Source organism: Motacilla alba, chromosome 6, assembly GCF_015832195.1.
Source record: "Motacilla alba alba isolate MOTALB_02 chromosome 6, Motacilla_alba_V1.0_pri, whole genome shotgun sequence".
Lineage (NCBI taxonomy): Eukaryota > Metazoa > Chordata > Aves > Passeriformes > Motacillidae > Motacilla > Motacilla alba.
In genome coordinates, this window is record NC_052021.1 from 6211948 (window position 1) to 6226152 (window position 14205).

Below are 14205 nucleotides of genomic sequence, written 5' to 3' on the forward strand. Positions count from 1 at the left end.
TTATAGCTTTTACACATTATGCAATTAATTTCCTGGGCTTTAGATATTCAGATTTAAGACTGCAGATGGCAGAAGGTAAGTCGTGGCACACACATTTTTTCATAGATAGATGTACACAAAAGAACAGAGTTTCTGAGATTACGGAAACTTGCACTGTTAGTATCTTGCTCCCTACCCTGTGATTGATGTGTTAAATGTGTATTGTGTGTGTATTTAGAAACTCTGGGCTCTCTTTGATATCATCCACATAATCCCAGTCACACCTGCATGTGGTTTGTGTAATGGGTCTTTGACCTAACTTGTGCCTTTTGTAGCTCATCTTTGAGCTCGTCTTTCTCCAAGGGTGAGGAGATAAATACAAAATGGACTTTGCAGTCTCCTTTTCTAAATGTTCACAGGGAGCACTCTCAGCCAAGGATGCTGATGTCATGCATCTGAATAGGAGGTAGAGGTTCAAATGTACTTTATGTAGGATGGACCGTATCTTCAGTGTCAGGTTCAAAGAAGGCCAGGATGCTTAGGAAGGATGTGAAATCTAAAAAAAAAAGCACAAGTGTCTGTTGCTGTCAGGAAACAAATCAAGTGGCTTAAGATGGTAAAGAACTCATGAAAATAGTATCATGTTAAGAGTAACAGGTTTGATTTTATGGTACGTAATCAATGTGTATCATCTCAAAATGAGGATACAAATTTTCCTAGATGCGACTGAAGAGATTACTCAATATGTACAAGATCTGCACATCAACTGCATTTGTAGGTCAGCCAAACTCAGTATTGCATCCTCAGTCTGTTGTTTAGATCCAGCACATGTGGATCTGAGTGGGGAAATTTTTGGTGCAGGAGTCTCTTGCAGCTGCTGTGAAAGAGAATGCATGGGAAGGAGGAGAGATGATTGATCATCACCCAGCTCCAGTTCCAGGATCTGTTGTGTTCCCCTGGCAAATAATTCCCTCTTCCCAGTGGTGGTGGTGGTCTTTCTGTACATAGGATCATTGCACAAATGGATTTGCGCATGTAGGCAGAATAGCTAATACTCTTTTCTGAACTACTTTGGGAGAGGCCATCCTTAAATAAATTTTAGTTATGACCCTCTTGTGCCTCTGGTAATGCTAGCAGCATACTTACCTGGTTGGTATTTTAAACCTTGTGGTGGAGGTCCTGTTAATCTTCCTTCCCTTTCACTTTGTTCCAATTTACATGTATTAAAATGGCCATCTTGACCATTTCTTCACACCAAGGCCATATCCTTTGTAAAAGCCCAAGGATAGAGAGAGTAATTTTCTCTAATAACCAAAGCGTTGATGCATTCTTTATAGTGGAGCCCAGCAAATCTCCAAGTGTCAGGAACTGAATTTTGAATTGGAAATAGATATCCTGTGATCAGTGGGTTAGCAGGAATAATCTCATCCAGATGAATAGAGAGAAATTGCTTGTGTCACTGGAGGGCCTGGCAGCAATGCACGATTCACTGGGTGTTACTTGTATCTTTGTGTTCTGTGGCTGCAGCTCTTCATAATAAATTGTGAAACATCAAGGAACTTGCTGGAGATCAAGAAAAGAAATTGCTTTATCTCAGCTGCAGTACTGATAAAACATTCTACATTTCGTATGTGGAGAATTGCACTCATTATTTTAGCTGTCTGAAGTTCTCTTGCTATAAATGAATGTTGCTGCTGCTCATGGGTTTCCAAGGCCATCTTCGGTGTGAGGAGCCACCAGGCTTTTTTTCTCTGCCACCCTCAAAGACAGAAATAGCAAGTTTGCTCTGAAATAGAGAAATAGGTGTTCTAGGAGTCCAGAGATGAATGGTGATTCTTAAGCCATGCTTTTGCAAGGGTATGAACCAGATTCTGTGCCTAATTTTTTTTCTGTTAGAAGGAGCCACTGAACATATCTTAATTTCCCAGATGATATCCTACCAAATAAATACTGGAAAATAATCTTTTCCAGGAGGACTGATTATAAAAAAAATTAAAACATGTCTTATTTGAAACTACCTAATTAACAAAGGCCAACATATTTGAAAATCAGCAATGGTGTTTATCTCAGAATGCTTGTTTTTCCTAAAATACTGCTTATGTGTTACATTTGTAGGTTTGCTATCTGTGTTTATGCTCAACGTGTCCATATTATTACATTTTACAGATATGGAAACCAGAATTTTTTTAAAACAAAATTTAGTAATTATTGAAACAATTCTTTGTGCATACCTGTGAGCACCGAAGTCTTTAAGAGGGCATTTTTAGCTTGTAGTAAGACAGTATGAAAGTGTGATCCTATTAATAGCTTACAAGTCTGGCCACATGTGGGATCTGACATACTGTGTTCCCATGAAATAACTTCTAACACTATGTTATGCTTTGAACTTTTTTCTAAAAATAGTACAGGGATTTGTAGGCAATCAGTAAAATTAGCATCTAACGACTTAATATTTTATTTTAAAATACATCTAGGAAAATAAACAAAAATGTTACAAGTAAACATAACATATGGTTCTTTTTTTAATCTCTACTTTAGGACGACGTAGACAGTCTAAACCCAGTTCTCAGGGATAACCCGCAGTTACATGAGGAGGTAAAAGCCTGGGTAAAGGAACAAAAGGTTCAGGAGATTTTTATGCAAGGTAATTATGTGGGAAATTGTGTTATTTATATTCTGTGTTAGCTAGTTTAAGGCCATTACTTGTGTGGGACTCATCCCATAGCATTTGTGATATAATGGAGAATATATTTTTTTACTTGGAAGTTATTTTTTGGAAGTATTTGTTAATACAAGGAAACAAGACTGTAAGAAGCTGTTGGTGTTTGCTTCAGACTGTTCTTAACTTGTTTGATGTTTTAGTGATTACAGCAAAAGCTGAATATCATTAGTCTGAATGTAGATATTTTATAGAGTTTGTTGTGAAAATAAATGTGTATGAATGGCCTCCACACACATTTTGGCATGTTTAAAACTGTTCTGTGCTCTGTTAGTGTTATTGTTACGTGTGATAACTTCTCAGATACCTGTCTGTGCTTGTAGTTCTTCACAGTTCTGTCACAGCTGAAGAATACTTTCAGATCCCCACCCCACGCTCTCACCCCCTGAGTGAAAAGTTGTTTTCAAATCAGTAACAATTTGTAACTCTACTCTAATGCTGGGAGGTTGCAGAAAAAGCTGTGTGCAATAATATTTATGCTGTAGATGCAAGTTACAAGAAAACTAGTATGAATTTCAAGAAATTATTTTGGTGCCATCTTGCTGATAGTAACAATACTGTATGCATTTGCAGCATATTCATTAAGTTTCAGGAAGCTCTGCAGAGGAGTTCCTGTTACTAGGAGGCAGAAACCAGCCTCTGTGGGTCTGGGCTAAAATCCCCAGGAAAGAAGTTTCAGAACAAAAATGCTTAAGCAGTCATTTTGTAAATGAAGATTAGGAGGGAAGCTGTAAATAATCAGATATTTTAAGGATGGCTCTGAGGTTTCTTTGCTGTCTAGTCTTTTTGATAAAACCAAGAGCAGAAGACAAAAGGAATGTGGTAAGTATAATACTGAACTTAGAGTAAAAATCTTGTGTCTTTCTTTCTGTGGAGTTTCTCATTTGACTAGACGTGATTCTTTTGGGCCACAGAAAAAAGAATGCTGAAAAAATGAACATGTGGAATTGTTTAGATAGTAAGTTGGCATGTTGGTGTTAGTCATTTTAGATTTCACTTTTGATATCATCAGATACAATAAAAGTTAATAGTCTGTTGATGAAATTTGCAGACAAAACTGGATTGAGAGGTGATGCAAAATCTAATCAGGGCTATATATGAAAAGGAAACTGAAATTGAGCTTGTTTATTGTATTGCATTAGAGTAATGACAGTAAGACTATTGTAAAAGTCTCTGTGTGCAGAATCAATAGCTGAGCAAAGCTCTAGCAGTATTGAAATAGTCATGTAAATGAGACTGCCAGCCCATCACCCACACGACTCCCTCCCATCATTCCAGGGTCTGTATTTTTGTCTTCATAGATAGAGATTCTCAAACAGGGGTTTCTGTGCTTAGAAGTGCACAAATGAACAGTAATACAGATGACAAGATGAATCTCATGCCAATGTCCTTGAAGGCTAGTTGTCCTCATCTGAGGAGAAGCTTTAGATCCACTTGCTCCCCTGATGTGATGTGTGACCTGAGGGGACACGTGCTCCTCACTGGGGCCTTGGCCTCAGCCCCATGGGATGGTGGTCAGCCAGCAGAGACTGCTGTCACATTCTCCCTGCCCATAATCTGCTCCTGCTCACGCAGACTTTGTGTTGGCACGAACCTTCCAGTGGCTTACAGACAGCCCTCTGACAGTGCTAGCTGCTGTAATCTGGTCATGTTCTCTTCCTTTTCTCCTCCTCTCTCTTCTCTGGTTTGCTTCACCTCCTCCATTTTCTTGTTCCCTGCAATTTAAGCTACATTTTTGGCTCTGCCTTGTCTAGATGCATCTGTTAAGGTTATTGCCACATTCTCATCCTTCATCCTCTACAATATTTTTAGTATCCAGCCTTTGCCTTGTTTTCTGTGATGCTGAGACCTTCATATCATAACTTAGTATTTTCTGCTTTAACTTCTGCAGTTAAAACACAGTTTATGTGAAGAAAGAGGAGGGTCGGATAGAAGCATTAAAATCTGGTTCCAAATATTTGGAAAGAAACACGCCAATTTGAGGAGGGAGAATTTTAGTCAAAACCAATCCAATTATTTACAAGAATGAGACTAAAGAAAAAAAATTGGCCCGTTTAACTTCTCCTTTGGGCGGCAGTCACAGCAGCATGCTTTGCAGTAGAGATTGTAGCTTTGGCAGGAAAGTAGTTTGTTCCTTGTTTAATAAAAAATGAAACTCCTCCCAAACTTGGCCAAGTTGAAAGCTTTTGGGACAAATAAAACCGGTTCAAGGAACATAGTGAAGTGTCTTTGATTTTTAACAATTAAAATATTTGATTTCTTTCTTCCGATTAGTTTTTTTATTGTTACAGTCTCAGGCTGCATGTATAATAATCCTCCTGAAACACTGAGTGTGCTTCAGCTCTGAGCATATTTTCTCATAGCATGCACAGGCTGTTTCAACAATGTGGAGCTGGCGTGATTCAGCCAGGGACTGGAGACAAAGCCAGGCTTTTCCTGTAATGGCTGCTTGTGGCTGGGCTGGGCTGGGCTGGAGCTGAGCTGGTCTGTGTTGTGTGACTGCAGTTCAATCTTTCTCCTTCTTCCTGTCATCCCATCAGCATGTAAGAAAAAAACCCAACCCACTGTTTTTAAAGGTAGATAAACTCTCTTTTAAAAATAGGGTAACAGCTGGAATGAAGGATGGACACAGATTAGAACAAGGAGTAAGAAGAATGACACAGTGCCAATTTCTGTGTAGGGGAGTATGGGAGAAGCTGGAAGCTGTTGGAGAAGGAAGGATGGATGGAGGTTGTAAGCTGAGAAGACTGGGGGAAAGGACTTAAAAGCTAGTGGCCTGGAGTCAAAGGAATGCTGAAATGAGACAAGAAGCTGGGGAAATGCTGGTTCTGCTTATGCAAGAGACTGAAAATCATTGTGCAGTTAGCAGTAGGATGCAAGAGAGGAGGAGATTGGATAGGAAAGTAGGAATGGCAAATTTGCGCAAAGAGACACATGCAGAATTTTACTGAGACTGTCTGAATAAGGCAGAGCTCTGGGACAGCCCTTAAAAGTTCAAGATGTGGAGAATGTGGATGGGTCAGGCAGTCAGAAGTGTGGGAGCTGAGCTGGAGGCGTTCTGCAGGGGCATATGGAGTAAGGGTTGGAGAGAAGCCATCAGGAAATGTGTCCCCATGGGAACCCTGTCTGGTCCAAGACCAGAAATGTGAGACATAAGTTTGTAGATTCTTCCTCCTTTTCTGCCCACATGTACCTGTGATTGGCAGTGCCTGTGCTGGCACACTTCTGGCCCTTGTGTGTGCTGCTGGAAACACACTGCAGGCATCGGTTACAGTGAGTCAGGGGGTTCAGGAGCTCTCAGTGTTTCAGTTGTGCAAAGAATGATGTGGATGGGGTAAGAAGGCTGCTGTGGTGTGGTGTTTCTCTTCCCAGCTGGTTTTAAAAATGATATCATCACATGCAAAAAGTATTTCAAGAGACCACTTGGAGATTACTAAATAATTACCACTTTTGCACTTCCCTTGATCTGTCAGATGTTGACATTAAAAACAGTCCTTGCAGTAGCACACTGTCACATGCAGAGGGGATAATAGACCCACTTGTGTGATCCTGGATATTTTTTATTAGAGAAAGCTGTCACCTGTGAGGTCCCTGGCCTGTTTGCTGCAGATGTTTGAGCTTGCTTAATGTACTGGGCAGGGCTTGGAAAAACTGATCTTTAGGAAAGACAGGGAAATTCTGGCCTTGCCCGTGTGGTTCAGCAACTGAGCAGTCTTAAATCATTGAAGTTAGATTGTCACTGACTGGTTTTTCCTCCCTTCCTGTTTGCCTGACCTGGGACCTGGGGTTTGATTGTGGAAGTAGCAAAGCCCACACAGTTGGAACTGAGCTTGGTGGCAGTGTTGCTTGGTTATACAAAATGCCATATAAACACCAAGTGCAATGAAACTGAAAAGTTCCAGTGATCAAATAAGACATTGAATATGAATAAAACTGTTAAGTCTTGATTTCTGGGTCTTGAAACAAACAGCAAAATAGGTACTGTATCATAATAGCTCTCCATCCCCATGGGCTTTTGGAGGTGAATTAAACTGAGCTTTGCAAAATGTGTGAGGTTTCTTTGGATTTGGTATGTCTGAAAACAGGAGCTGAAGTGTTCATAGCGTGTGTGTGCTTGAATGTTCTGTGTGGCCGTTGCAGTCACGGGATCATTCCACTGCCTTTCTGCTTGTTGTAATAGAGAGAAACTCTGTGGTCACTTATGGGAAAGACTTGGCAGATGCAGAGCCTAACCACCAAGATGTAAATCTTTTAGCCAGCAAAGCAGCTGGGCATGTGACTAGCCTGTTAGATGGCTTCTGTATAACCTGCTGCTGCCACTTTCTAGCCTTTCAGATTACTTTTCTGTGGTTGCTGTTTGTAGGCAGGAATTTTCCCATCATGTGTCATCATGGTTGCAGAAAGATTTAGTTAGATAATAAAATTGTATGTTGAAAATGTTAGCAGAATTAACCTTAAAGCATACTTATATGGATCATTTGCATTTTGAAATGTCTTCCTGAATCTGTGGTTAGCTGTCCATGCCCTGTGCACTATATATTTGCTGTGAAGCTTAAAAAATAGTAGGAAAATTCATGTATGCCTTTTTTTTTTTCCCTGCATTCCTCAATGTTTTTTTTATTTCTTCCCCTTCCCAAGGTCCGTACTCCTTAAATGGTTATAGGGTGAGAGTGTACAGACAGGATTCTGCCACCCAGTGGTTCACTGGCATCATCACTCACCATGATCTCTTCACCCGCACTATGGTGGTTATGAATGACCAGGTGAGTTGATGGGTGATGCTCACAAAAAAAGCTGCAAGTAAGCTGTACCTTGGGAGGTTCTGGTTTTTGTTGGTAGCACTTAGAATCACACCAAGTTGGTTCAATTCCAGCAGGCTGAGGGTATCACTGCACTGAAACTATAGCACAACTGCATTGGGCTGTCAGTTAAATCCTCCTGAAGCTGAGTATTTGTGCAGTGACATGATTAATACCAGTCCTGCAGTTTGTTCTGCTGTTGCTCTTTGACTGTTGAAGTCTTTGAAGTAAAGCAATCCAGTTTGAAGAACTGGTCTTCCCTGTCTGCTCTGTTGGGAATTTTTTCCCCAAGAGTGAAATCTTTCAGCACTGCAGTTATGGTTACCTTTTCCAAGCAATTGAAACAGTCACTTTCTGCAATTTATTGAATTAAGCATTTGCTGTACCCCCAATTTATATTTGCTGTGGTAGGTTTTAGTGATGTTGCAAAAAGAGTTAATACTGGTATTTTTAATGGCAGTAATGAATTCTATTTCAGGAGAGTAGGGTGATGACTCAACAGTAATAGAGTGAATGACCCATCTGCCTTGAAATGACTGACACAAACCATGTGTGACAATAAAAATTTAAGGCTAGTCTATTACTCAGATAGGTTCTTTCCCTTAATTTGCTCAAATTAGTATTCCCCAAATGTTACTTTTTCACTTTGTGCCATGTCCTTTGAAGATCTGGTTAGCATTTCCTACTTTATGAAGTATTTCTCACTAATAATGTTCAACAGTTTTAGAGTTCTTCTTTCCAGTCATTTTAGTTCTGGTAGCAGTTTTGCCTCTGTTGAAAGCAGTACTGTAATGTGCTTCTGCAGTATAATTTACAGTATATTAAACTAATTTTATAAAATATTTGTATATTGTAATTACCAGTTAGGGGTTACTCTATGAATAACTTGTTAAATCTAAAATTTGCAGGTTAGTGAAGGGGGAAGGAATGGGTGGTGGGATACTTTCAGCTTTTTTTAAAGAAAAATGATTTTTACAATGGCATGTAAAGACACATTTGCTTTAGTTTGACACTGTTCCCAGCATGTGTTGTGTCATATGTCAGTTCTGCTTGTCAGGATTAAGTAGGCTTTTCTCTGATTAGTCTTTAGCACACAAAATAGACTGGTGAACACTGGTACAGAAAATACAGATTAGGCATTGTCTGAACATCTGTGGATTGTTATTTTCTCTCTTCTCTTTTTTCTTTTTTCTTTTTTTTCACATAAACCAGGTGTTAGAACCTCAGAATGTTGATCCTTCTATGGTTCAGATGACCTTTCTAGATGATGTTGTTCACTCTTTGTTGAAAGGTGAAAATATTGGCATCACTTCACGCCGACGGTCTCGTTCCAACCAGAACAGCAACACAGTTCACGTAGATACATTTATCTTTTTACCTAAGTATTTTCATATATTGCAAATGTTAAAAATACATGTTTAAAGACACTAACTAACATTGCATTTAAGTCAATTAATAATGAATTATTTTTAGGGTCATTATACGCGTGCACAAGCAAATAGTCCCAGACCAGCAATGAATTCCCAAGCTGCAGCACCAAGACAGAATTCTCACCAGCAACAGAGGAATACTCGGCCAAATAAGAGGAAAGGCTCTGACAGCAGCATGCCTGATGAAGAGAAAATGAAAGATGAAAGATACGATTATATAGGTCGAGGAGGTAAAAGTGGTTAATGGAAAGGGTGGGAGAGCTTCCTAAAACTGAAAATCTGATAGATGTGTTTTTATCTTTTGCAGAAAACCCCAAAACCAAAAATAAACACTTTCTTAGTAAGAGAAGAAAACCTGAAGAAGATGAAAAAAAACTAAATGTGAAGAGACTGCGGACAGACAACATCTCAGATTATTCTGAGAGCAGTGACTCGGAGATTTCAAATAAAAGATTAACGGATTCATCCTCGGAGCAAAATTCAGAAAATGAGTTAAAAAGCAAGAACTCTTCAAAGATAAATGGAGAAGAAGGAAAATCCCAAACTACTGAAGGAGTAGAACAAACACTAACAGATAGGCAGTCTCCGTGGGATGAAGTACAGCAGGACAAAAACCATGAAGAGACAGAAAGACTGAAGTCATCGGTCTCGGATCATCAGGAAAAATCTTCGCTTCATGCAGCGGAGCAGCCAACACTTTATGAGCAGAATGCCAAGGATCCACCTGTTCAAGAGTGTAATGCAGAAAAACATCATACTGTGGAGTTAAAAAATGAGCAGTTTTTACCCAGGCCTCCTACTCCTAAGTGTGTTGTTGATGTTACTAATAAAAACAACTCTGAAAAGGAGAACCAGGATAATGCTGCAAGTACCTTTGGTTTGCAAACAGTTCAGAAAATAGAATCTCACAGCAGTGATTTAAAGCAGCAATTTGCAAATGCAAATTTCCTTGAAGCAAGAAAACAGGAAGCTGATCAAAGTTGGGTTAGCAGTGTTGGTAAAACGGATTTGATACAACCTGGGGTTGTAAAAACATTACCAGTAAACGAACACTTAAATTCTGAAAAAGTGCAGTATGGCTCATTTATGTCTTCGTTAAATGTAGCTTCTCTAGCAGAAGAGAGTAAACTGCGTAAACAAAGTCCAGGCCCCGATTCTGTGAAGTCAAAATCTAGTGCTTCAGTTGATCATCCTAAAACAAAGTCACCTGATGTTAAGCCTAAATTCACCCAATCTTCTGATACTGTGAAGTCGAAGGTTAGTTCCCAAAACAGCCATGCTACTGGATTAACAAGGTCAGCCAATAAAACCGATCATGATTTGCCTAGGTCTAGTTTTCATCCGGTTCCAGCTAGAGTTAGTGCTCTAGAAGCTACTAAGAGTCCTCTTATCATTGACAAGAATGAACATTTCACAGTATACAGGGACCCCACTCTGATTGGACAAGAAACAGGAACTAATCACATTTCACCTTATTTGCATCAGCATAATTATCCTCTGCATTCCTCATCCCACCGAACCTGTTTAAATCCAAACGCACATCATCCTGCATTAACTGGTTCATCCCATCTGCTCGCTGGGTCTTCAGCTCAGGCTCCCTTGTCCGCTATTAACACTCACCCCCTTAGTAGCGCATCCCACCATTCTGTTCATCACCCTCATCTACTTCCCGCAGTGTTGCCCGGAGTGCCTGCTGCCTCCTTGCTGGGTGCCCACCCGCGACTAGAGACTGCTCATGCTAGCAGCTTAAGCCATTTGGCATTAGCACACCAGCAGCAGCAACAGATGTTACAACACCAGTCTCCACATCTTCTCGGACAAGCTCATCCTTCTGCTTCCTATAATCAGCTAGGGCTTTATCCAATTATTTGGCAGTATCCAAATGGAACACATGCTTACTCAGGACTCGGTCTGCCCTCCTCCAAATGGGTCCACCCAGAAACTCCTGTTAACGCGGAGCCTTCCTTGAGAAGGGTAAGTTAAGATCCTTTCTTAAAGACATATTTAGCTTGGCCTGGTGTCTCCCAACGGTGATTTCCTAGGTACAGATGTGGTAGTTTGTGTCACACTGAGTAATATTGTGATGGTGGAGTTTTCGAGTAGGCAGAGAACTGGGAATGGAACTGCAGCAGTAACCACTGTCTCATTGTGGATGTGTGTAGGGCGTTTTTCCAGACCTTGATTTCCTAAGAATTCTAAAGAAAGATGAAATGTTTGATTTTAATTTATGACTAAGGGTGAGGTCAGCCAGCATGTTTGGGAACTCAGGTTCAAAGGGTAAATATTTGCTGCCTGAAACTGTGCACCATTGTGTAAGTGAAATATTAGGACAGGTGAGATAGTCGTCTTCATAGTGAAATTTCATGCATGCTCACTCAATAATGGTGAAAGACGGAGAAGGAAGGAGTACTAAATCCAGTGGGAAGTTCTGGAGAGAAATACTCCTGCATTTCTAAATGTTTCATGCACACTGTACACCCATTTCTCTTGCCTTTACACCTATCTGTGTACCCTTTGTTGGAGTGTCACTTTCTCCCCTTCTGTTTCTTGTTGACACACATCTCTGCCTTCCCAGCTGCTTTCCTCTCCTCTGTATTCAAGTCAGGGTGATTCCTCTGTCTGTCTGCTGAGTGCAACCACTGCAGTCTCAGAAGAAGTGTTTTTTTTCAGCCTAGTGCCCAGTGTGGTGGTGGGGTTTGGCAGGCAGACGTGGCAATTACAGGAAAAGTTTTCTTAGCTCCTGAAGGCTTGGGATATGGCATGCTTATTGCAGGCACCTCAGAGGAATAGTGTAAGATGAAGCCTGTGTAGTGCAGACAGAAACTTTGGAGAGCTTTACTGCCAGCTTCAATTAAACCACCACTGAGCATGTGCATACTGATCTTTGGAGGCTTTCAACTTGGCCTAATTTGGGCAGATTTTCACAGGGACCACAAAAGGCATGTCACTGACAGTGGTCCTTCTGCCAAATTGTAAGCCTTTGTGTCAAAGCTCGGCCTTCTGAATGGTTAGAAAGATTTTTTTTTTCCTTTTTTTTTTTTGTCATGGGGAAGGCTGTTCTCCCCGAGATTCATTCTTAAAAAAAAAGCCAAACCATTGTGGCTAAGTTATTCCCAAAACAGTCAGTTTGAGTTGGCCTTGTAATGTGAAGTGAGTTTGATGTAAAATGTGATAAAATCAAAATGTAGCAGTGAAGAAAAGCCTAAGAGAAAAAGATAGGTGGATTTATCTTTTCGTGTTGCTGCCTGCTCCACCCTATACAGAAGTCCATTTTAAAAGAACTTAAGATAGATGTTGTTTTCACTTTGGCTGCCTGAAGAATGCAGCCCTGCATACTGAGGCACGTAGCTTTTTAATTATGTTGATATGTGGCAATTGTCTTGTGGTGACTTGTCTTCTGGCTCTCACACTGGAGTCCTTTTTTAAATAGATCTTAGAAACCCAGAATGGGCGTTTCCAAGGTCGGTTTGCACGGATGCCACAATCACAGTACGGGATCTGTGTTTCAGCTGTACGAGCAGCAGCAGCATCCACCCTTGGCTCAGGGCTGAGCCATGCCTGAGCTGAAGGAAGCGTGCCCCAAGCCCACCTTTCCCTGCTGGCCTTGGGTGGCTGTGGCAGCTCCCGTGTTTGGGCTGGGCAGTAGATGGTGCAGGTGGAGTCAGGAAGCTGTTTGAGCAATGCTTGCTGCTCAGGCAGATGTTCCCCAGCTCCTCTAGGGAGAAGGTGACGGGCCTTCTTTGCATAATACTTTAATGCAGCTTACAGGCTGTTCGTGGGAACTCACCACAGCGTGGGAACTCCTGGCCGAGAAAACGTGCGCACTAAAACTGTGAGCACAAACCCAAGTGGCTGCTTTAAATATTCAAAAACACAGAAATCATAACTTCAAAGTTGTAGCACCTGCAGATCTGTACTGTGCTGTGTGCATGTGTCATGAGAGCTCTTGGCTCCCCTTCTGCTGCAGCAGTTCCCAACTGGAGTTGCCAAGTCTGAGGAGAAGGACGGGGATGGACTGGTGAGGAATGTAGGGAGGGGAAGGAGGTAGGGATAGACAAGCACCACGAGGCTTTGGGGTGTGCACAAAAGCTCACTCTTGTCCCCAGTCCCTTCTTGGCTTGTCCCCAGCACTTGAGCCCCACTTGTACAGGTGTCCTGCTTTTCCACTCTGCTGTGTGCACTTCTTGTGGGCAGGTCTCCTAAGCAGAGGAGAGACAGAGGGCAAGAGGAGCAAGAGAGCTGCTCCTGTTCTTTTCTGCAGTCTGTTAAACAAGTTTCAGTTAAGATAGGAAGACAAAAACTTTACAAAGCAGTAGATTAAAAAGTACTTTCACAGATTAAGATTGACCACTGTGTCTAAACAAAGAGGCCCACCTTTGGAATGTTCAGGTACATAGCATAAAATTGGGCTATTTGTTTGCCATGCTGCACAGCATGGCAAGTGTGTACATTTATGGTTTTAATAGCGTGATGAGGATGATCAAGCCAAACAAAAATGCCTGACTAAATAAAGCAGATTAATTAGGATTATCATACTTAATCATTTGGTTGGGGAGGAGAGGAACAATCCAGGAAAGAGATACTTACATCCCTTTTATTGAGATGTGTCATAAGGCTGGAGATAAAATTGCTTCTAGAAATATCAAGCCATATTTGTATTTTTAAAGAAATACTTAATGCAATTCTTTGAAGAGGTAATGGTCTTTTTACTAGTAACTGAATATAAGTGTTGTCAGTTGTCATTGGTTTGTTAATTTTGATGAGCTTGAAATGCTGTTCTGGAATTGACTGCTCATCTTGAGTGCTTGGAAATTAAATGGTTCTAAGAATGCTTCTGAAATGTGTAAACTATTTTGTATGCTGAAAGTCTAGAGGAAGTACAATCATGTTTTATTTAGTTGGTCAAAAAAAGTGACTTAAAATGTTAAATTTTATTTAAAGTCTGTGATTTGATACTGAAATATATTACTTTACTTTGTTCATTGGTAGGACTTGGTAGAGTTACCCTTGTGGTCCCATGATTATTTTGAAATCTGATTTTATTTTTTGTTTTGGTTGGTGTTAACAGAATACTCCCAGCCCCTGGTTACACCAGCCCACCCCAGTGACCTCAGCTGACAGCCTTGGTTTACGGAGTCACATTCCCGTGCGACCGTCCAGCGCAGATCCCCTTCGGCCTCTCAAACTGACGACACATTCCAGCCCGCCTTTGTCCAAAAGCATCGTAGAGCATCGCAAAGAGTGAGTTGGCCGCTGATCTCTGTGTGTGAGGGTACAT

At 40.9% G+C, this 14205-nt stretch overlaps 1 protein-coding gene across 11 annotated transcripts in view; it reads left to right on the forward strand.

Moving 5' to 3' along the window:
• The window catches only part of JMJD1C (jumonji domain containing 1C), a 160010-nt gene that overhangs the window by 118192 nt on the left and 27613 nt on the right, over positions 1-14205 (forward strand). For 8 of the 11 annotated variants that reach the window (XM_038141280.1, XM_038141291.1, XM_038141281.1 and 5 more), the window contains 6 exons: positions 2518-2623; positions 7337-7461; positions 8710-8853; positions 8971-9157; positions 9235-10901; positions 13996-14168. In XM_038141280.1, coding sequence (XP_037997208.1) covers positions 2518-2623; positions 7337-7461; positions 8710-8853; positions 8971-9157; positions 9235-10901; positions 13996-14168 — 2402 coding nt within the window. Of the gene's footprint in view, positions 1-2517; positions 2624-7336; positions 7462-8709; positions 8854-8970; positions 9158-9234; positions 10902-13995; positions 14169-14205 lie in introns of those variants that run through there. The other 3 variants (XM_038141286.1, XM_038141287.1, XM_038141289.1) reach the window with 3 other exon arrangements.